At 41.9% G+C, this 21919-nt stretch overlaps 1 protein-coding gene across 1 annotated transcript in view; it reads right to left on the bottom strand.

Annotated features, from left to right (window-relative positions):
• Positions 1–21919, bottom strand: part of LOC117729286 (voltage-dependent R-type calcium channel subunit alpha-1E) — an 83079-nt gene that overhangs the window by 8758 nt on the left and 52402 nt on the right. Inside the window, exons 8-33 of the mRNA XM_034530230.1 lie at positions 21567–21757; positions 19107–19210; positions 18409–18524; positions 18107–18160; positions 16985–17026; positions 15650–15736; positions 15237–15446; positions 14965–15077; positions 14695–14807; positions 13630–13761; positions 12384–12453; positions 12073–12190; positions 11795–11862; positions 11549–11640; positions 7827–8744; positions 7348–7604; positions 5646–5757; positions 4981–5110; positions 4431–4490; positions 4002–4108; positions 3780–3791; positions 3469–3565; positions 2000–2160; positions 1622–1759; positions 826–1027; positions 384–548 (exon numbers count right to left, since the gene is read on the bottom strand). Coding sequence (XP_034386121.1) covers positions 384–548; positions 826–1027; positions 1622–1759; positions 2000–2160; positions 3469–3565; positions 3780–3791; positions 4002–4108; positions 4431–4490; positions 4981–5110; positions 5646–5757; positions 7348–7604; positions 7827–8744; positions 11549–11640; positions 11795–11862; positions 12073–12190; positions 12384–12453; positions 13630–13761; positions 14695–14807; positions 14965–15077; positions 15237–15446; positions 15650–15736; positions 16985–17026; positions 18107–18160; positions 18409–18524; positions 19107–19210; positions 21567–21757 — 3869 coding nt within the window. The remainder of the gene's footprint in view (positions 1–383; positions 549–825; positions 1028–1621; positions 1760–1999; positions 2161–3468; positions 3566–3779; positions 3792–4001; positions 4109–4430; positions 4491–4980; positions 5111–5645; positions 5758–7347; positions 7605–7826; positions 8745–11548; positions 11641–11794; positions 11863–12072; positions 12191–12383; positions 12454–13629; positions 13762–14694; positions 14808–14964; positions 15078–15236; positions 15447–15649; positions 15737–16984; positions 17027–18106; positions 18161–18408; positions 18525–19106; positions 19211–21566; positions 21758–21919) is intronic.

The following is a 21919-nucleotide window of genomic DNA, read 5'->3' as shown; positions in this document are numbered from 1 at the left end:
GTCTGTCTGTCTGTCCATCTGTCTGTCTGAACAACCAGCACAGACGAAGAAAATGCTAGTTCGGGAAAATAAAAGTGATGAGGGAGCAGATCCAAATGAAAACATCACAGTGTGTAGAGGTGGCACCTAAAGAGAACACACCAGTATCTACACATCCATGTTTTCCGTGAGGAGTGACACATCTTGGGTTATTTTAAAACCAAAGTGTTAACAGTCGCAAGTTCCTGACAACAGAAGGTGTGTTTTTTTTCCCCATCAGCAAACTGGGATGTGTGGCAAATGGCACGTCATCGTCAGGAGTGAGACGACAGCTGTAGATAACGATAGAAACTGTCACACCGATTGTTGTTCTCTCATTCTAGTCTTCTCTTCATTATTCTCACCTTCATCATCAGTACAATGGTGTTGAGAGCGATCATGGCCAGAACGGTGTACTCAAAAGAGGGCGACACCACAAAATGCCACAGACGGTACTGGAACGTGTGCCGGTTCTGGGGCATGTACCGGGTCAGAGGCTTGGCACCGATGGAAAAGTCTATACACGCCCTCTGAAATACGGAAAACAGAAGAAACTGCTTATTTTCTGTTTGCTTTAAACAAGAACATTTATGGATTTACAAAGACATTCAGACTACATTTTATCTATTTGGGCTTCATAGGATAGACTGTAAATCTATACTGTGGATAAAGTAAAGAGACAGAGACAGATTGGAAACAGTACTGATTAGACTAGAAAGGAGCTTAAGGGTCATTAAACACATGAAACAAAAGACAAGCGACAGAGAAAATGTTTGTAAGTTGTTCCTTCATCAATCGCCCCTTCACCTCGTTTTTTTCCAGGCTGCACTCCTCCATCATCTTGTCACCCTGTTCCTGGAAAGTGATGATGATGAGAGCGACAAAGATGTTGACGAAGAAGAAAGGAAAGACGACGAAGTAGATGACGTAGAAGATAGACATCTCCATCCTGTTGCCGTGGCTCGGACCTCTGTCCTCCTCTGTCACGTCCACTGAGTGCTGCAGAACCCTGGAAGAGAGACACAATGGAAACTACTGATATTAACAGCTTCAGCAACAACAAAGAAGAACCGTCACTATTTGGCAACACAGACACAGGACAAGGACAGCAATCATTTCCCTGTGACGCCTACTGAAAATATATCAAACTGCTTCACATCATTCACAAAATCAAGACTCTTGCATACTTACAGCTACTTACAGCAGCTTTTAATTTAGGGAGAACCTTTTGTTCACTGGGGTGGGGATCGAAAGCCCATTTGCTACTTAGAAGAGGATATCATTTATTTCCACATCAGCAGTTAATTAATGAGGGCTGGAACAGTACAAACCCACAAGCACTGTCAGTGAAATATTAGTATAACGATATTGTGAGATAATAAATGACACCATTTTTGTTAAGTTAATCACATATATTATATTTCTTTCATCAAAGGTCAGATTTGACCATTACCAAAGAATAAGCCAGCTGTTGAAAGGTTAGGACACTCATAAAAGCTAATGAGTCCTCTAAGAATGGAAAATGATACGCGGGAAAACCGTTGAATTTCCTCAACCATATTAAGAATTAGCAGTCGTCCACCGACTCCAGTTGGACACTCACTGAGGCCATCCCTCTCCAGTGGAAACAGTGAAGAGAGTGAGGAGAGCCCAGATGACGTTGTCGTAGTGAAACTCGTGTCTCTTCCAGTCTCGTCTCTTCACCTCTTTCTTGTCCTTACTGTAGTCTATGTAGTAACCCCTGGTGGACAAAGAGGAGACCAAATTATAAAGAATCATATATAATTTGAAAGGATTTTGTCACTTGTTTTATTAACTAAAGTGTCTAGTTATCGGAAGACATGGAGCCAAAAAAATAATATGAACTCATTGTGGAAAGGGGATGTGGAAAGATCATAACATCTGAAGCAAATGAAAGAAAAATTCAGGAATAAAGAAGAACGAATATAGATCTGAATGCAGCAATAAAAAAGGACATTACTGGCAGTCTTTCTCTGTGTCTTTCGAACTGTCGCTGCAATAAAAAAACTTTCCCTTGAAGAGCTGCACGGCAATGACGGCAAAAATGAACATAAAAAGCTTATAGACGATCAGGATGTTGAAGACGTTTTTCAGAGACGTCACCACACAGTCAAACACCGCCTGGAAGAGAGAGACAAGTGAGGTGGAAAAAATGTGGTGAGATCAGGGAATTGGGGTCCGTGCAGATGTGCACATACTGCAGCAACAAGCGAGCATGAAGTAAAGGAAGTTTATTGTTTGATGCACATAACTATCTATTTATCCATTGTGTCCCATTTATGGTATCGTCACACAGTAAGAAAGTTGTAAGTGGGGTCAAAGCAGGTAAAGATCTGACATCTGAGATTAGAGGTTGAGCTACAACTGATTTCATGCAAGAAGAAATCTAAACCACACTTTGCTACTTACAATGCTTCTGGTTTGTCATCAAATTTTCTGACAACATAGCTCATTAATGAATAATCTTTTTAACGTCTCACAGTTTGATTTTTACTGGCCTGAAACAAAACCAATGGCTGCCTGGAGGGCAAGAAAATAATCTAAAGACAGCTGCTCGGCTTCAGCGGAAATGTCGTAAAATATGTAAAACCACAAGTGGCACTTTTAGTAAAAAGTTAATGTTCTTCGTTGCCTCTCCCAGTGAATATAACAAGTCTTTCATTCACAGCTCTGTGTGCATGTTATAAGTTGCAATCCCACAATGAGTTCCTGTTAGCACACTCAGACAGTCCTCCAGCTGCCTCTCAGGGCGGCTTATTCCCTGCCTTCACTTGAACTCTGCCCTCTCCTCTTATTGATTTTTTTTTCTTCTTCTCCTGTCTGAAAATCACTAGGTCAATTTTGAAAACAGACCTAAAGCATTATCCACCTCTGTATGGATGAACTTGTACGGTTTTGTATGTCCTCTCCTCTCTTCCTTGTGGACAGACTACGCGTGACGTTTGTCCGACAGCATGTCTTGGATGCTCAGAGATCCTCACATAATAGTTTGTTATCTCATCCGTCAGCACATTCTTTCTCTGCTCTCAGGGCTCAGAGGAAGAATCTTTAAGAGTCAGGGTATGTCTCTGTCAGTGTGCATACTAGGATGAGAAATATGTAAAGGTATATACTTATATAAAAAAGACATGGTTGCGGAACGGATGGAAAGACTGCCGTACGTCTTAGACTTGAATGCCAAGTTACAGGCTTGAGGTCTTCTCTACCGTGCAAGATGGATGTGTGGTCAAAATCTTACTGTGTCTTCTTAAAGTTGAACTAAAAACCACAAATTAAGGTATATTGGACAACTGGTGTGATCTTTGTCACATCTTAATATCTTTAAAAAAAAAAATATATATAAATATGCTCATAATAACAGATATTGACAAAAATATACAAATTATACAAGTATGGAAACACCACCAAGAAATCAAAGACACCTTTGACCTTGAGTTTAGGAAGTCTCTTGATGGTCTTCAGTGGTCTGAGGACACGCAACACTCTCAGAGATTTGATGGTCTTAATGTCCCGCCCTTTGTTGTTTCTGAACACAAAGACAGACAATGTGAGCATCACACCATTGCAGCTTAGTAATCATCACATTTTTAGACACTCCTTGATTTGTTTTTCCCACCTTATTCAAGCATCGTTACATTATGTTTAATGTGGCATATTCTACTTATGTTACACAAGGACACAATAGTATTAATAGATACTAGTATTAATTCTATGAGAGGAAGACTTTTTGTGTTTTTTACCCCATCACATTGCTGCTGGTCAATCCCACAGGGGCATCACCCAAAGAGGGAGGAAGACAGGAAAGAGGCACACGTATATCAACAGTTATAATGTTAGAAACAAAATGGAGGAGATGACAAACATTTACAGCAGAAAAGTGTAATTTACAGCTGATTTAAACACACTCTGATGTTTGTGATTACTGTTTAGGCACATTAATTAAAATAAATCCTGTTACTGACGAGAGGGCGAAGGCCACCAACGCTCCCACCACGACGATGAAGTCGAGGATGTTCCACAGGTCTCTGAAGTAGGCGCCATCATGGAGGATCAGACCCTGGTCAATCATCTGAGGACAAGACAAGAGTGTGCCGTGAAGAATCTTCCGTCTCCAAGGTTGTTTCCAGTGATGGAGAAGCCAACTTTGAATTCATATCTTTTATATCTTCTAGTTAAATTGGTCACAACCAATCCACGTATACAACGGGAGACGAGGGGTCCCGAATAGGGTCGCAACGGCATCGAGGTTTACTGCGCTATTGAAACTGATGGTTATCATACCGTCTTGTCTTTTAAAGAGAAACAGGTACATTTCTGTTTCACCACAATTTCTTGCAATCGACCACCACATACTGACATATCATTTTCATTCCGTTTACACAGTAACCCACCTTCATAATCATTTCAAATGTGAAGACTCCGGTGAACACATAATCAAAATACCGCAGAACCTACAGAAGGACAGTCAAAAAGGCAGATCAGAAAATCAAACACATCTAGCATATAACACAGATAACACAATTGTGTTCTCCACGAGTTCTTCACCTGACATCTGAAACCATTTTACTTCACACAATCTCATCGTGTGGTTAAGTATGATGGCAGTACAACACAAGTTCATTTGCCTAATTCCTCCTATAAACAACCTCGCTCCAGTGTGCCTCAGACTGCAATTTCCTCACTCATCGACAATACACCTCCCCCCCCCATCAAGTACATTAGATGTTCATTGCAAAACAATTTAAGGGATTCTTTTTTACAGAAAGTTTCATTCCTAAAGTGTTGCTTAGTGTGAACGAATCCCAAGGCACAGATTAACAATGATTGCTATCTCAGGTGATGGTGGAAACAGCAGAAATATTCTGGCTTCTACTAAGTCATTTAATGTTACAGCTGTCCCTGGGTCAGCTGTGATACGTACATGAATGTGAATACACAAACCTTATTCCAGTTAGAGGAGGTGGCTACAGGGTCCTCAGCAGCCAGTGCTATACTACTAGCGGCTATGACCAGCAGGATGGACATTTCAAAGTACCTGAGGTTCACCACGTAGTGACACGCTCGGCGCACCCTGAGGGAGAGCAGACGGCGGGGGTCAGGTACCATATTTACTAAGAGTGAGACTGTGGCCCAATCCCAATCTGCCCCCTAAAGCCTTCAGCCTTGAATCCTTAAGGGACGTAACTGACATCACCTGTCAAATGGTTGAGTGTGAGAGGCTGCAGGGTCTTGAAATAGTATAAATATGAATGGGAACATGTTATTTATAATTGTGGGTATTTATTTTATATTTTTTACTCCCAGAATGAAACGTCGTCCAGGCTCTTGTATTAATTGTCAAGTAATACATTTAATCATTTTGGAAAAAAAACAGCTTCAATAACAAATTAAAAAGAAATGGTTCAAGAATAATCAGGTGTGAAAGTCTGCAGAAATTAAGATTCATGGACTGAAATATAATGGAAGCAGTTTTAAACAACAGGGATGGAATCTAATCGAAAGAGATTAAATGTCCCCGTGGCAGCAATTTCTTCCCAGACCTTGTGATGTCTGGAGTATCACCATTCCCCTGGGTTAGAAAGTGGATCCTCGTGGCAACAACTTACGGGTTGTCAGGTTTGAAGATGAACATGCTGTCTGGATTCACAGGGTCGACTGGCTTTGTCTCATCTGCCTCCTCCCTCTCTGATTTACAGGTTTCAGGGTCCTTACTGATGACTGGAGAAGGTCAGAAGAGGAAGATGATGACGTAAGGACAGAGTAGGGTAGAATGAGAGGGTGATACAGCGAGGATACAAACAAGGAAGGAGGCCGAGAAAGTTGCAATCTTTGTGTTCAAAATGGGATTTAAATCTGGCAAATACCCACTGAGAATAGATGGAGCCCAGCAGTGGTGAACTGAATCAGTGAGCCATGGTGAGAGATGTTGCTTGTTGTGCCGAGGCTTTGTAGCTTGTGTCGAGTAAAACAGGAAGTTTTCTGTGTATCGAGCCTGGGATATTTTTAGACCATTAACGTCACTGATGACGCCCTAATATGTTAATTATTGTTCCTGAATAAAAACGAAAAAAGTCTATCCTCAAAATAATTTTCACAAGTACATTCACAGCCCACTGACACTTTCTAGTTTTAGAACACGAATATTGCCCCTCCTGTCATTATCATATGATATATATATATAATACACAATTATTGACAAACAGATTGATTAATACACATTTGATGCAAGACAATTTAGCCGACTGGGGCAGAATACAATAGTCCAGCACAGATCAAATGCTTGAGATCATCTGTAATATATCTATATATATAATATGCCTGTTTGGCCAACGGGTGTTTTTCGTGTGGACATGAAGCTTCGACAAATGTGTCCCTTTGCAAACCTATTTGCTGGAAATCTTTAATGCTTCATTAAGCGTCATCTCGCTAGCCACAGTGCCTGACCACAATAACGTGACTCATCACTTCTAAAACAATGCTGTGGATGCAACCTTGAAAAGTGAAGGAAATCCGCACGTGCCTTAAACTTGCATTCTCTCTAATAGCCAGCAGGGGGCAACTCCTCTGGTTGGACGATTGTATAGAAGTCTATGCGAACATTATCCTACTTCTTCCCTGATTTGTTACTATGGTCTCAATTGACAACAGTCTGTGAAATGGGATATGATGACCTGAGTTTTCGTTTTACTCATTTTTTTATTATCTGTCACTGTTTTATGATGTATGTCTGAAACTTTGTTTAATGTGCTACTGCTGTCTTGGCCAGGACACTCTTGTAAAGGAGATTTTCAATCTCAATGAGGCTTTTCCTGGTTGAATAAATTTAAATACATAATAAATAATTGTTAGTTCTAAGTTTTCTTCAATTCAGCATGATGTTAATTTAGTACATTATGGTCCCATTTAGAAAAACACAGACAATAAAGCAGGGTATGCTTTAGGGCCTGGCTAACTTGTGATTGACAGGTCACTACCTCAGCATTGTCAAGTCTGGAAGTCTGAATTAACACTACCGTAGTGTTTTTTTAATTCATGAAAATTCATTGTAACTTTTTGGTCCCCTAAAAATGTCTTGTTCAGTGTTGGGTTGTACTTAGCTTCATCTTCTCATGTCACTTCTAGTTGTAAACAAAACCAGATGGTGACAGCGAAAAACCAATACGTTGAATTTGAGAACTAAAAAAGGCAGTCCAGAAACCCATGGGTGACTTCACTGTGACTACGATCACTTCTGATATACAGTCTATGAATAAATATGAAATGAAGCAAGACTCTGCAACTGAATGGCCTATTTCTTTTCTCAAATACCTGTAATTGTGGAGAGCTCCAGAGATGACTGAGCGTTGGGCACATCGATGATTACACTGGAGCTGAGCTGAGATTTGTCCTGGATCTGATCCTGGTCCTGGTCTGTCTCATTCTCGTCTTTGTTGCTCTCTAGGGTGACAGGAGGAGACGGGTCTGATTGCTGCGGATGTTCTTCCTGCGTCTGAGGACACTGGTCACCAGTGTGGCTCTGGTTGTCTGGTGGCTCGGTGGCTCCTTTCTCACTCATGTCACTCCGTCTGAAAATACAGACACAAATACTTTACTTTCATAACACCTCCAGGTCGTTGAAAGTCATTGGCATTAAACATTTAAATGGGATCACTCTGACTCGGGAGTATTTGCTGCATCTTATTCCCCTCTCTTCTCAAATCATTCTTGTCTCTCTTCACTTTGATTCACCTGTTTACCAAATCCAAGCCAAACAAATACTACGACCACACGCTGTCGGTCTGTCTCACCTGCTCTCATCAGGTTTGGACAGTTCTTCCTCCTTTTTAGTCTCTGCCTCCTTCTCCTCTACTTTCCCTGGATTTCTCCTCCTCTCTCTGCTGACCGAGCGACTCGCCAAGTGGCTTCCATTTGATGATGATCCCTGACTTCTGGCCCCGCTCTGATGATCACAGTGATGCGGCGCCCTCCTTCCCCTGATCCCACCATGACCGCCCATCTCAGGTGTCAGTGTGTCAAAGCTTTCTGGTGGTCTGAACTTCTTTACTGCCCGGTGTTGTCGCTCGCCATTCAACCTGGGGCTCGGGCGCTTGCTGACGGTGTTGTGACTCTGATTATTCAGTTTTCCGCTCTCGGTGATGGAGTCTGATTCGGGAGGCTCTGATATGGCCACAGACACAGAAACATCAGCAAGGGGAACGTTCGTCGCATTCAGTAACTCGGTTTCCAGGACCACTGGGGGTTCAGATACGTCACCAGAGAGGGTGGCATCCAGAGGCGTATCCACCGACATGGAGGAGCCTGAAGCCTGGTTCTTGGATGGGGAGTCTAAGGGGTCTGTCAAACTCCCAGTCTGTGTGGCCTCCATGGCCTTGCGGTGCAGTGACAGGGGAGGTCCCTGTTGGGTCTGGGCTGAAACAGGGGTCCCGTCCTTCTCCTCGCTGGGGCCACTGAACAGGATCTCTCGGCTGGACATCTGGCGGTGTCGCCGCAGCTGGCTGGTCCTCTGCTCCCACACGGACATGGTCATCCTTTTTCTTCTCTCTCTCCTGGACATGAAAGAGTTAGAGGAGTTGAGTGGTGGGGGTGGGCGGGGGCGGCCCTCCCTGATGCTGCCATGGGCCTCCTCCAGGGAGCAGGAGTAGGTAGGCCGGCTGCGGTGGATGGCTCTTTTCCTGTACAGGTAGGGCCGCCTCCTCCGGCTTCCGCTAAGAAGAGAAAGAAAAGGCCAAATGTCAGCATATAGAAGCAGACAATTTAGTAAATGCAGCGCTACATTAACATAAAGAAGGTTTAAGCCAAGGCTAATGTTGTATTTCATTTGGTTTGAGGCCAGTCATTTTAGCTAGTATTGATATTTCCACGTCTGAAACCATTTTTCCATGCTATGTATTTACCAAAAGTCTGATTTGTTTCTGAATTTCCATAAAGGTTCCCTTTTTGTTTTATGAAATGTAAATGAGCAATCAATACATTAAAACCCCCAAAAATAAATATCACAGTACATGTACAAACAAGAACTTTGGTCTGATGTCCGTGTGGTTTATAAACAACAAAGAGCATGAAGCAATTTACTGGATTGATGAAGATGTTAGGCGATAAATTAACCAAGCCAGAAGTTGTGGTGTTACCATAATAACACAAAGAGTAAGATGCAGAATGAAACCAGTGGAATAGATATAAAGAAGGTGGAATAAAATAAGGTAGGAGAGTTTGGAGGTACAGGACAGAGCATGAACAGAAGACTATAAAGGATGAGTCTGGGACATTTACCCATTTTAGAAAATCAGACAGGCGTTAGTGAGAGATTCAGAGAGCTGAACAGACAGTGTTACTTACTGGAACGTGGACTCTTGTGTGGTCCGTGTTATCAATGAGCGATTGGTTGAAAACAAGACATTAGTGCTTTTGTGAGTAGAGACATAACAGACCAGGAGACACACAGCGAACGATCCTCAACAATAAACACAAAGACCAAAGTCATCAAAAACAACTGTTTGTAGACTGTTAATGTCATTTACCAGCTGTCCTGGATTTGTTATCCATATGTAAAACTGTTATATTGAGAAGAATACACCCGGCGGTATTACTTAGTAAATATTCAGTTGCAACATCATATATTCTGACTGCAACAGAACATTTCCACTGTGCACTTCCCTTCTTTAAATGCTTGCAATGAATACATTTGGTCTCAAACTGACTGTGGATGCTTTGCTGTGTGTCTCCGCTGGAGCCAAGCGGCACATTGACAAACAAGATGGGAGCAGTATAGAATCAATCAAACAACATTCATAAACATCAACAGGAAGCGCAACATTGATAAGAAGACACCTTAAGTAAGATTGAGATGTTAGACAGTCTGAGCTACGGTATGGGTACAGGTATAAAACACACAGATGGGCTCCATCAACAAAACACAGGAAAATAGTACATATTTAGATACCTTTTGAACAAAACCAGCACATTGGGATGCAGCTCTCAACACCACCCTCAACTCAGAGCACTCACACATTAGCATTCTTTTAGGACATGCTAGTCGAGTTAAATGAGGCAATTCATGTGCAGAGCTTCAAAATATTAGTATAAAATATTCAGAATATTCAAGAGCATTAGGGATTAAAGACTTCACAATGGAAGAAAAACTGGACACACACTGAACCGAAAAATCCAAATATCCCAATCGGAGGATCACTTGTTATTCTGCGAAAAGCAGGGATGTGTGTGTAATTTCGTTTTTTCTTCCTTTGATCATGCTGACCAGACGCATGCGTTCCCAAAGTGAAATTATCATCAGCCTCCAACATGCTGCATCCCTTTTATTTTTTTGGGAGCAAATGCTGTCATGCAAGTTTCTTGGAGGTCAGCGGGGGCAGGCACCGCCAGGGTTTCATAGCTGACATCGGCGATGAGACCAGAGACCCTTAAAGTTCAGAGTGTCCTCTATGAATACAGATGCCGGCCCAGATGACCCTGTGGTATTTCTGTCTTCTCTATGGGCTCTGACAGGACTCTGACCCGAACTGGATAAACCAAAACTAATGTACATCTCTACTTTACTTTCTACTCTGTTCTAATTTAATTTATGTTTGGCAAGTTTTAGAAAAATGGCAAGGCCTCCAGAAAGAAAGAAAGAAACGGAAATAGACAGAAAGAAGGTGCATATTATCACGTTAATAAAATCTTTTCTTGTCAGATCTCCCACATGCCCATGCAACAAACTGCTTGTTTCTCAATACACAGCGTACATACAGAGCCAGAGGTCCCCACTCTTGTGCATGCACATGCACCTCCACCACCTACGATAAGGCACTGTGCAATCAATCCCTGAGAAAAAACACAATCTATTCTGCAAGCTGGAATCCTGAGCATTGAGAAAATATGGTCACGTTATCAAAATTTCCACAAGGGAGAACACTTCAACAGATCAGAGCCTGCACATACTTTATTTACAATATCAACAATATTCATCCTTTGTTGAACCCATTTGTATATTACTTTAATGGACACACCATGTTAATTTGGACACTAAGTAAACCTGTCTCCATGACAACCTCATAAGCACCTCCCACCCTGGAGTAGAGCGAGTAACCATGGAGACTTCAATTTGGAGCAAATTACAATGCTGGGTGGGGACAGGCAGAGTCGGGATAGTAGACTTTTCAGGAGAGACGTATCAATAAGTCTCTAGTGGTACAGCATCAAATACTGATTCTCTCAACAGATCCTAGGTGGCATTTAAGTGAACAACTTGAAGCTTTGTATTGACGACCCTTAACCTCCAACTATCACTGCGTGGCGTGGTTAGTAAGCCAGATCCACTGCAACATAATAATAGACTCGCCATTTGATAGAGGCTACAGCAACTCGTGCTGTCGCCTGTTGGTAATGCAGGTCAGTCCGATATAGACAATCCCTGGAGGAAGGGAGGAGGGAGGGAGAGGAAGAGGAAGAGGGAGACAGGGGGAAGAGAGGAGGAGGTCAAGCAGGGAAAGAAGCTGCATACAGCACTTACTCTGAAGACATGAAGGAGGACAACGGTCCGACCTCCTTCGCCTTCTGGAGAGCGTGCTTCTGGTTGAACGCTGCCTCGGCTTCCTCTTCATCCTGATCAAAAGAGGAAAAGAGAGGAGATGATAGCAGGACTAGACACGGTGGGGTGGTACGATTATTTGGACTATTTAGCATTTAGTAACAGAATCTAACAAGAATAAAAGCAGATTGCACCAGGTTTGTTCTTTCATTTTCACGTTTTTATTACCTTCGTAAGTTCTTGTGCATTAGCAAGGTTATCCACAGCAATGGCCAAGAAGACATTCAGCAGTGTGTCTGGTCACAGCTGAGTTAAGGACTTGGGTAAAGTGCAGCAGAAAAAAGCTAATAATACAGACTGACTAAATTATTGATTCAAAATTATATAAAAGGATGGCACCTTTACTTTAGTAATAACGGTAGACAGTTGCGGTCACATACTTAAAGGAAAGCAGTAATGCTGCTTATGAATTTGACAATTGGGAAGGAAAGAGGAATAAAGGATACAGTTTCCAAACAGTGTGAGCACTATAAAGTAGATGGAGGACCACATGCCAGACTTCACTCCTCCTTGAGAGCGAATACCGTTGTACATCACCTCGTTCCAGTCCTCTCCAGTCAGGATCTGAGAAAACACACAACGCACACAGAATATTATCCCCTTAACTAGCCTGCACATCACTGTTGAGCTTAGCTATAAACCGCACACCCGCTTGAAGGTTGTTAGACTCAAAATAGCATTTCCTGTTTCTTCGTCACTGGCTGTATTAAACGTGTGTGAAGTCGAGAGCTTTAAATTGTCAGGTTCATTTCCAGACCTGAAAGACTGTCATGATGGCTGCAGGAAAAGTGTCAAAGTTTGTCGGGGTGTAGTCTTCAAAGATGAACCTGTGAGAAAGACATATATGAAAGACACATTTTCTTTTAGGGTGAGAACGCAGGTCAACAGTAATAACAGCAGGTCAACGGTACACAGAAGTGGTATCCATCATATTCAGCACTGTGTGTCAAGTTGTTCTAGTCCTAAATGATTATATATAAAAAAGAATTAATGAACAGTTTAAAATGAATTGTGTCGAAGGGTTTAGAACACTATAATGGTAGTATGTGATGGTCATCCCCATTCTCTTTTATGTCTCATGAGTTGTTGCAGCGATTTTGGGGATGATACCAATAATTACACAGATTTTTATTACTCAAGAATTTATAAAAATCCCTTCAAAACCCCGCATTAACACACCAATATTTGAGGAAAACCATAGAAATTCCATCCTCTGATTTGATAAAACATTTGACATTTGGAAAGTTAAGCAACAATTGCATTTTGTTTGGGTGATGGTGAGCACCTCTGTTATGGAAACTGCTAAATAAAACTGCTGGCTTACTGCTTCAAACAGCATGGGATTAACATAAAGTGGGCATGCCTGTAAAGCGAGAGACTCGTGGGTACCTAAAGAACCCATTATCATTTACATTGACATCGTCGCTCTAGCTTTAAAACCGAGCCTCCTCTAGCTGCTCGGTTCATATTGGCCGTGATCCAGAACTGGGTCTAATTTTTTATTTAATTTTGATATCCTCAGTCAGACAGAAATCAATCCTCCTCTCTGACTGGCCGGCTGATGTTTTCTTTCTTTCTTGTGTTCTGTATTCTTGAGGCCAGTTCAAACCCAAGGCCATCCTTTACTGAAGTGACAGCTTGTGAGAAACGGCATCAGGGGAAAACCAAGCAACGAAAGCTGTGACAAAGAAAGTCTGAAATCTCGACCGAGCTGGAAAACAACGGCGACAATCTGTTCTCCTCTAAACTGTGTGCAGTTAATAAAGACCAATCTACTGATCAATGAATATGACTTTAGCTTTGTTCTTGTGTCTGTTAATGTGTCTTTACTGGAACCACAGGAAATGAAAGAACGAGCCAAGTGGGAGACAAAAACATTCTATAATTTTTTGCCAGCTGGATTAGATTTTCAGCCCCGGTTGTTCCTCACTTGACTCATTTTATTTCTGTACTCGTACCGAGGGATGCGCACAGCACGACTGTGGGCGACTATTCATTGTTACCTGCCACCGAAGAGCTGCATGCCAAGGAGTGCGAAAACGAGAATGAAGAGGAAGAGGAGGAAGATGAGGGAGATGATGGACTTCATGGAGTTCATCAGAGAGACGACCAAGTTTCTCAGAGACGCCCAATACCTTGAAAATCACAAAATAATACATTAGTGCAAAAAAAAATGTAATACTCAAAAGATTGTTCACATCAAAGTCTGTTAATAGGTCTGAGGAGGAAAAGAGGTCCAATGAATCACCTCAAGTGAGTCAGCATTGGCTGGGGCTGAAGATTGAAAATTAAAACAATCTGGAGGTGTAGAGCTAGAAGAGAGCGAGCTCACCAGATTTCTGTAGCCCGCTCTTCATCTCTGGTCGTGTCTAGATTTACAAAAACGTACCTAACGTACCATCTTGCCAGAGTTTTGCAAATTGAGGATTGCCATCTAGACACGACCCTCATCTCTGTTTATAGGATACAGACACTTATAGCATAACACACACAAATGATTTCATTGTGGGTAATGCAGTTGGCAGGTTTTGACAAAGAAGTAGGGGGGATGGAATAAAACAGAACATATTTCTATTCTTCCCTTGTTTTATACTGTATGTCTGTTATAGAAACACAATGCTAAAAACTAACTGTAAACGTATGCCACTTTGCTGATTTATTTTTGTTAGGAATTTTTAAATGTCATGGGCATATACATATATATATATATATATATATATATATATATATATATATATATATATATATATATATACAGTATATTTTTATATACTGTATGTAGGTACATGTCTGTATTTTGTGCTTTATTGATTTGTTATTGTTTTGTCTTGACTGTATTATCTTATTGTTTGATGCACTTGGTTGTTGCTGCATTAATACAACTAGACAAAAAGACCACATTTAAAGAAATGAAAAAACACCCCTAACACAACGTAAAATATAGAAAACTGCATATCACAACAACATGGCAAACATAACACAACTGCTATCTTTCAGTACAGTAAAATGCTCCATGTAAACAATACAAAACATCTCAACAGATGTCGAAGAGTTAGGAAGGCACTAACTTGGTGATCTTGAAGATCCTCAGCAGACGGAGAGCACGCAGGACACTGATGCCGAAGGAAGTGCCGGGCCTGAAGAAACCCCACAGCACTTCAAAGATGCTGCCAACGATCACCTACAGACGAACATGAAAACACATCATGAGTCGATACCAACAGCTATGACAGACAGAGGCAGAGACAGAGGACGCAAGGGCTGATGCTGCATCATTCAAGAACACAGGCAGGATTTCTGGGAAAACCAATATGTAGAGAGGGAGACTGAGTACTGACGCTGCAGTCAAAGCAGTTGAAGGAGGAATGGAAGTAGAGACGCGGTCCCAAGCTGTACATCTTTAGAAACATCTCAGTCAGAAACAGAGCGAGGAACAGGAACTCTGCATAGTCTGGAACAACAAGAAAAAAAAAGGGGTTTCAATCGTGAAACTTGTATAGACTATTATATAACAAAGCAACACATTTCTAAGCCAATTGACTGCTTTAGAGTGGCAACAGAAAGGTGTATCAACTGCCTCAAGGTGTTGCTGAAATGAAGTGTGTCTCACAGAGGAAGTTGGACAGCCAGAGAGGCTGGTTGTGGTGAACAATGGCCACACACATCGTGTTGAGAGCCACGATGCCGAGCACTGTCCAGTAGAACGTGTGTGTCTTCACCACACGGCGGATGGAGATGCGCAGGAGACGCTCCTTGCGGCGGAAAAATGCTGTTGGACCTCGCTTGGCACTCCTGATACTCGCTCTGGCCATGGGGATGCCTGCGGGGATGAGAAGGAGACAGAGAGGGAAAGGTAACGAACCGGGCTTGAACAGCATGTTCTGTATCTTGCACTGAGCTCCCAACACTGTTTACAAACAACGTCAAACATACACTTCTACAGCTGCAGCAGAGCTGCCGAAGTGGAGAACGCCTTACACTTCATGTGTTCATATTCATCAGCCTGTCCAGAGTCCCACTCACCCATGTCGCCATATTGCTCCTCCCCGGGTTGCCCTCGATGCACCCCATCCATCCCTCTCCTCTTGATGGTGGTGGCTCTCTTCAACACTGCGGACACAGCAGGTTTTGTACATAAAAGAGCCCCAGAACAAGATGTTCAAACTGTATAAACAACACATTCTGTGAAATTAGAGGGAACACAGCGGGAGGACAGTGACACAAAGCTGACTTTTGGGCAACATGGCCACAAAACACTGTATTTTTTGGCAATCTTTGCTTTCGATCACATTGTGCTTGTTCAGTGAATAGATGTTTTCCTTTTTTACTGGTAGTACGTTAATGTGGCCCAAAAAAACTGCCTTGTGCATGACCACCCATACATCTGTGAGACACTAATAGGTCGACTCAGGCAGTATCCAAGTGTGGAAAGTTAAAATGTAATATAAAGATAACGATGAAGCAAATGATAAGCAGAAAATCACAACGAGGATCATCTGCATGACAAGCTAATGTCTGTGAAGTTAGCGGAGACGGAATGTTGAAGAACTTAATGCTGCAGTTGAATTAGATTAAAATTATCATTTAATGGCAGTGTAATGATCCAAACAACAGAATGCAAACCTTCTAGTGCTGTGTCATGACCTCCGTCATGGTAAAACGTGCTCCGAGGCGGCTTGACAGACCATGCATTTCTCCTCTTTGAGCGGCTGCCATACAGTATCAGGTTACATGCCGTGCAGTGCACACATGCCGTAGTGAGTGTGATGAGTATGTTTTGACCTTTTCGCTGACTAATGTGTGTCCTCCACTCGTACTTTCCTGCTACCTTGTGATTTCTGAATCTACTTGCAGTTTATATGAGTACTTTTTTTAATAAGCTGTTGATTAAACACACAAACAATATTGCTGCCATTTCACACACTGACATGAACACTGGATCCCGTCAACACACACACACACACACACACACACACACACACACACACACACACACACACACACACACACACACACATACACGTAGGCCAATGGTTGCTTAGGCAACCGCAGTGCGCCTCCTTTCTTTTTAATCAAAGCTTTCAGAGCTTCTGCATGTATATCCATCACAGCAGCTAGAGCCCCTATCTGTTTTAACTACAGATTTGCATTCAATTTATTTGTATCTTTTCTTTGTTCTTCCAGTGACAGAAACATACTGAACAAGAAACATACTTCAGTGAGGATTTACCCTCTTTGTGTTCGTATGTGTGATTTTGAGTGGCTGTGTGTGTGTGTGTGTGTGTGTGTGTGTGTGTGTGTGACAAATGAAGTGGTGAAGTTGGTGAGGGAGAAAGCAGAACAGAGGACGGTTCTCACCATAGGCACCACCTGTACTCCACTCTGGGAGGCTCCTGAGAGCTGCCAATCAATCAACATTTAATAAAAAGCCCTGCTGGTTTAGCGAGGAGGAAAGGTCATAGTAGAGTTTAGAGGGTCAGGGCAGGCACAGTGGCTGTCTCTGGGGCACTGTGTTTAGTGTCTGGTCTACCACCATCAGTGCTAAATCTCTCTATGTGGCACTGAGAGTTGTCGAGCGATGCAACGGACTAAAATGATCTCTGCAAGTGCACCACACTCAATACAATATGTCCTGAACCAACATACTGTCCTGTGCTTTTTGTTGTTGCAATCGTCAATTCAGTGACATTTCAAGCACACTAAGAAACTTCAACCTCGCTAGCTGCTCTGTGAGGCTGGAGCTAGCCATCATGCTAACATGTTCACAGTGACAGGGCTAAGAGTTGTGACAGCAACGCCTGCTAGCCACTGCTGCCTGATGATGGGTCACAACATTGTTTAACATTGATAGGAATGCTCACCTGGCTGTTTACTATGACGACAGATGCTGATGTTAAACAAGGAACAATGTTTATCATGTTCACAATCTTTAGTTTTGCATTTGAGCATTTGCTGATGAACACAAGTAAGTATCTGCTGAGGCTGATGGGAAGGTCATGGTGTTGTAGGTATTTGGTGATGAATCCAAAAATATTGAGAAAAATTAACATTTTGACCCAGATGAAAAGTAAGAGGTTTACTTCAGTCTGTAGAATTCATCCTCTGGGAACCAGGAATATTTGAAAAAATATTTCTTGGCAATCCAACCAGTAGTTGTTGAGATATTTCAGTCTGGACCAAAGCGGTGGACTAACTGACTAACTGGCATTGTCATTGGTTGTTGCTGGCATGACAACATAATTTCAACCAGATTGAAATGTAATTCAACTTCTTTGAAAACACTTTTTTTTTTTGTTTTGCTGTGTTCTAAAAAAGTAGTGTGTCAACCTAAAATCACACCCAAATACATAATGCAGACTCTCATGGCATATGCTTGAATGCATTAAACTGATTCAGTCACTGATAAAGCAAAGTGAGGATAGCAGAAAGGCAAATGTGCACAACGAAACCAGAAGAAAACAAAGATCGTTGCTGACTTACCGTCGAGGGCTGAGGGTCCTGAGTTCTTATTCTCCTCTGCGAGCATCACTTCCTCTGGAAAGCAAAAAGTCAGACAGCGATAAGAAATGAGCAGCTGATGCTGGCTCAGATGGAAAGAGATATACAAAATATACTTTTGTAACAACATCTATATCTCAATTGTGAACAGGTTGCCTCAGATAGTCATACGTTCACCAATTGATTGGATTAGTCTTAAAGCTTAAAGGGAAGTATTGATTTAGCTTTTCTCATCAAGAGCCACATCCTCGGTCTCCCTGAGCCGTGACTGGGACTAAAGCCACCTGCTCTGTCGATCCAGGCCCGGTAGCCGTTGAGCTCTCTCTCAATCTGCTGTTGGCGTCTCAGTTTCATGAAGGCCCTGCGGTTTTCCACCCTCTCCCTCTCCTTTGCAAATTCGCTGCAGAACAAAAAACAAAATCACGTATTTATATTCATTGAGGGTACAGGGATTTATAGTCACATGGATAAGTCCTGGAGACAATCACCGGGGGGAAACATATAATGTTGTCTTAAACTCTTGTCATTGCTCATTCAACCACAAGAGCAGAAGAGAGGGAACAAGGTGAAGGAGATCTCTCACTGAGGAGATCCTGATAGTGTGGATCCCCCATTGACCTTTATGTAATACTAATTAACTGGTTTAGATTTTAATACCACCTACTGAAATAGCACAATGTCTTCATCAAGTCATGAAGTCAAAGTGCATCATCAATACGTTTCAAGAGACCACCTCAAGGTAACTTTGAATAACTGACCACTATCGTATGGAATATAATGGCAGTTCGTGGCCATCAAGGACATGCAACAGTAGTGGTGTCTCCAGGAGGAAGAAGGCTATCAGTTAGGCAATCAGATAACCTCACCTTCACAGAACCGTGTATTACTTCATAATTGGTCTATGAGCTAAACAAATACATACATCAGAAAGCTGAAACCTGGAAGAGTTTAAAATGAACCTGAATTGAAGCTGTGCACCTACCCAGAGAGGACTCCCAGCACAAGATTCAGGACAAAGAAAGAGCCGATGATGATGAGAGGGACGAAGTAGAGCCAGTTCCAGTTGGGGCCCAAGGCATCGTCGGTCTAAAACATCAAAGTCAATTCTAAATTCAGTAAAATCAACATCAACCTGGAGCAGATTCATGCTGCCATTGACAAAAATACACAAGTGTAGGTGTTTGGGTGAAGGTTCAAGTCAGAGGGCAGGCAGTGCATCGGACAGCTACATCATGTGTATTGATCTCCACTTTGCAGGGGAGTGGAGGTAAAGCTACTTTATGAAGCCAACGTAGGAACAGAGTACAGCATCTCTACTTCAGTCCGTGAGCCTGTATAGTCAGCAGTCCTTTTTCAGCATGTCATCCTCCCCGCTGATTGTTCATCAGCAAAGCTCATTCAGCATCACTTCAGACAACATAATACAATCAACCTGGCAAATCATCTGCCATCATCAATCTCAATAAAAACTGAAAGAGCCGGCAGCTTACTGCAAATTACACCCTGGCACAGCATTGTGTGTGTGTGTGAGCGTATGCTTATGATTGTTGCTTTACTGAGATCGGAAATCGTAGGTAAAAGAAGAAAGGAGAAATTAAGTTATTGATTAATTCCGTGATTTTCTTTTGGTTTCCACATAATTGGCAACTGACAAACTGACAAAAACAAGAAAAGTATTATTTTAGAAGTAGTACTTACAACAAGCATATAGTACAATGACCTACAGTACACACCAGTCTATCCTTCTTTCTTCTTCTTCTTCTTCTGATTAAAACTTGCTCAAATAATAGAAATCTTTAGACTACAGTCTTGTGAAATTCACTCTGACTTCCTAATCCTTGTCATATGGTATCGCTGAAATGTTACGCTCATACAAAGGTTTTTTTGATACATTCAGTTGTTTTTGGCCTTGGGGGAGTCTTAGTGCTAATAAATCTTCTTTTGATTGAATTCCAGCACAACTTCTGTTGAGTACTTTGGACCTTGAGTAGTGTATTTCCTTACCGGTTTGAACATTTAAAAAAAATGTAATTAGAAACACTCTCACGCTGAAAAAACTTCTGAACATATTTCCTTTCAACTTGAAGCAATACGAGATATTTCGCAAAAAGTAAATGACAGTAAAAATGCACATATGTTAATAAAATGCTTCAGTCTTGTCTAAAATAATGTGGAACTGTTATCAACACTGCACTAGAGTCATAATGTATCCATGCATACCGTTTCTTTGCCAATTTCAGAAGTGTCCAGGCCTTTATGAGAAGAATGGCATTTTGTTTTGCAAAAATGCTTCTCTGATGATATATTTTTGAAGCGGGCAGAAACAGGATCTTGTAATTCAACCAGAGGTGGACATGATTGGACTTGATTTGTTGGACGGTCATGGAGGCAACACATATATAAAATTAGCAAATGGTGCCACTGCCTTCCACTGCTCTCCTTTCTTTCTACATACTGTTTGTGTTTGTTTGTGTGTGTGTGTGTGTGTGTGTGTGTGTGTGTGTGTGTGTGCCTGTGTGTGTGTCTTCCTGCTCCTCTAACTCTGACATAGATGCTCATGAAGCACGTTGCAGCACCTCAATCCCTGTCAGAGAGTCATTCCACAGCAGAAAATGACATTGTTACACTCATTATGAACACGATGCAGTGCTTTCCTGTTTTCTGTATAACTGTCAAAGAATTAAAAATGTGTCCTCAAGCTTTTGCTCTCGGACTATAAGTCCTTGAGCATAACCAGTTCCCCACAGAGCAACAGCATAACTGACCCAGTCAGTCACTCAGGATGACGCAACTACACAACTATGGTCATGATATATACAAATAATCCAATATATTACTTGAACATGGAGAAGTAAACATTTTTTGGGGTGATTTGGCTCAGGGAGACAATTTTCTGCTAAACTTTCCATTAAGAAATGATTCACGTTAGTTCTGTGTATTTAAATATGCGTTAACAGAGGCCAAAATGTAATTTTTCTGCCTTCTTCATGTTCACACTCTCACAATATATAGCAGAGGTTTACACAGCCAATAATCCAAGATTACATTTCTAAAAGATTCTGAAGCGTGTCATATTTAATAACTAGTAGGTGGGCAGTCTAATCTCTATTCAGCCTATGCTGCATGTTGCAGCAGGTTGTACATTTGTAAGGATGAATAGAATAAAAACGACAAGCTGGGAGCAAAACAGAAATCAACAGAGCACTCTGCAATTTCAACACTAAAACCACAACCAAGTAACCCTGACCCCATGTTCTCCAGCCACAGACCGTCTGAGAGCAGGGCGCAGACCTCCAGTCAGCTCCCATCAGTGTGCGAAAGCAGCTTCTGTTCTTTGGGTTTAATATAATTTAAATTGTGACAAAACACTTGCTGCACCTCAATACTTTGTAGCAATTCAGAGCAACATTATGAGCGGCACATGTGAGTGTACATGTCTCACATTGTAGAGTACGGTGGTCCATCCCTCCATGGTGATGCACTGGAAGACGGTGAGAACAGCAAACAGGATGTTATCAAACTGAGTGATGCCGTCATTCGGGCCAATCCAAGTATCGCTGCAAGTGTATTTGGCCGGACACCGACGTACGCCACACGGGACCTCATACTCGGAGGAGTCCACCGTCTCATTTTCTGAAAGGTGGATAGATAGAGAGAAGAAAAGCGTCGTATGTAGGACCAACGTTACCAACAACCGAAAAACAGACCTCGCCTGTTCAATGAATGTCGGTATTTCATTTGAAAGCTATCACACATTTGAGAATTTTCACACATAATTTGAGAATTTTAATAATT

This window comes from Cyclopterus lumpus, chromosome 4, assembly GCF_009769545.1.
Source record: "Cyclopterus lumpus isolate fCycLum1 chromosome 4, fCycLum1.pri, whole genome shotgun sequence".
NCBI classification, from domain to species: domain Eukaryota; kingdom Metazoa; phylum Chordata; class Actinopteri; order Perciformes; family Cyclopteridae; genus Cyclopterus; species Cyclopterus lumpus.
This window is presented reverse-complemented; position numbering and strand designations above follow the sequence as displayed.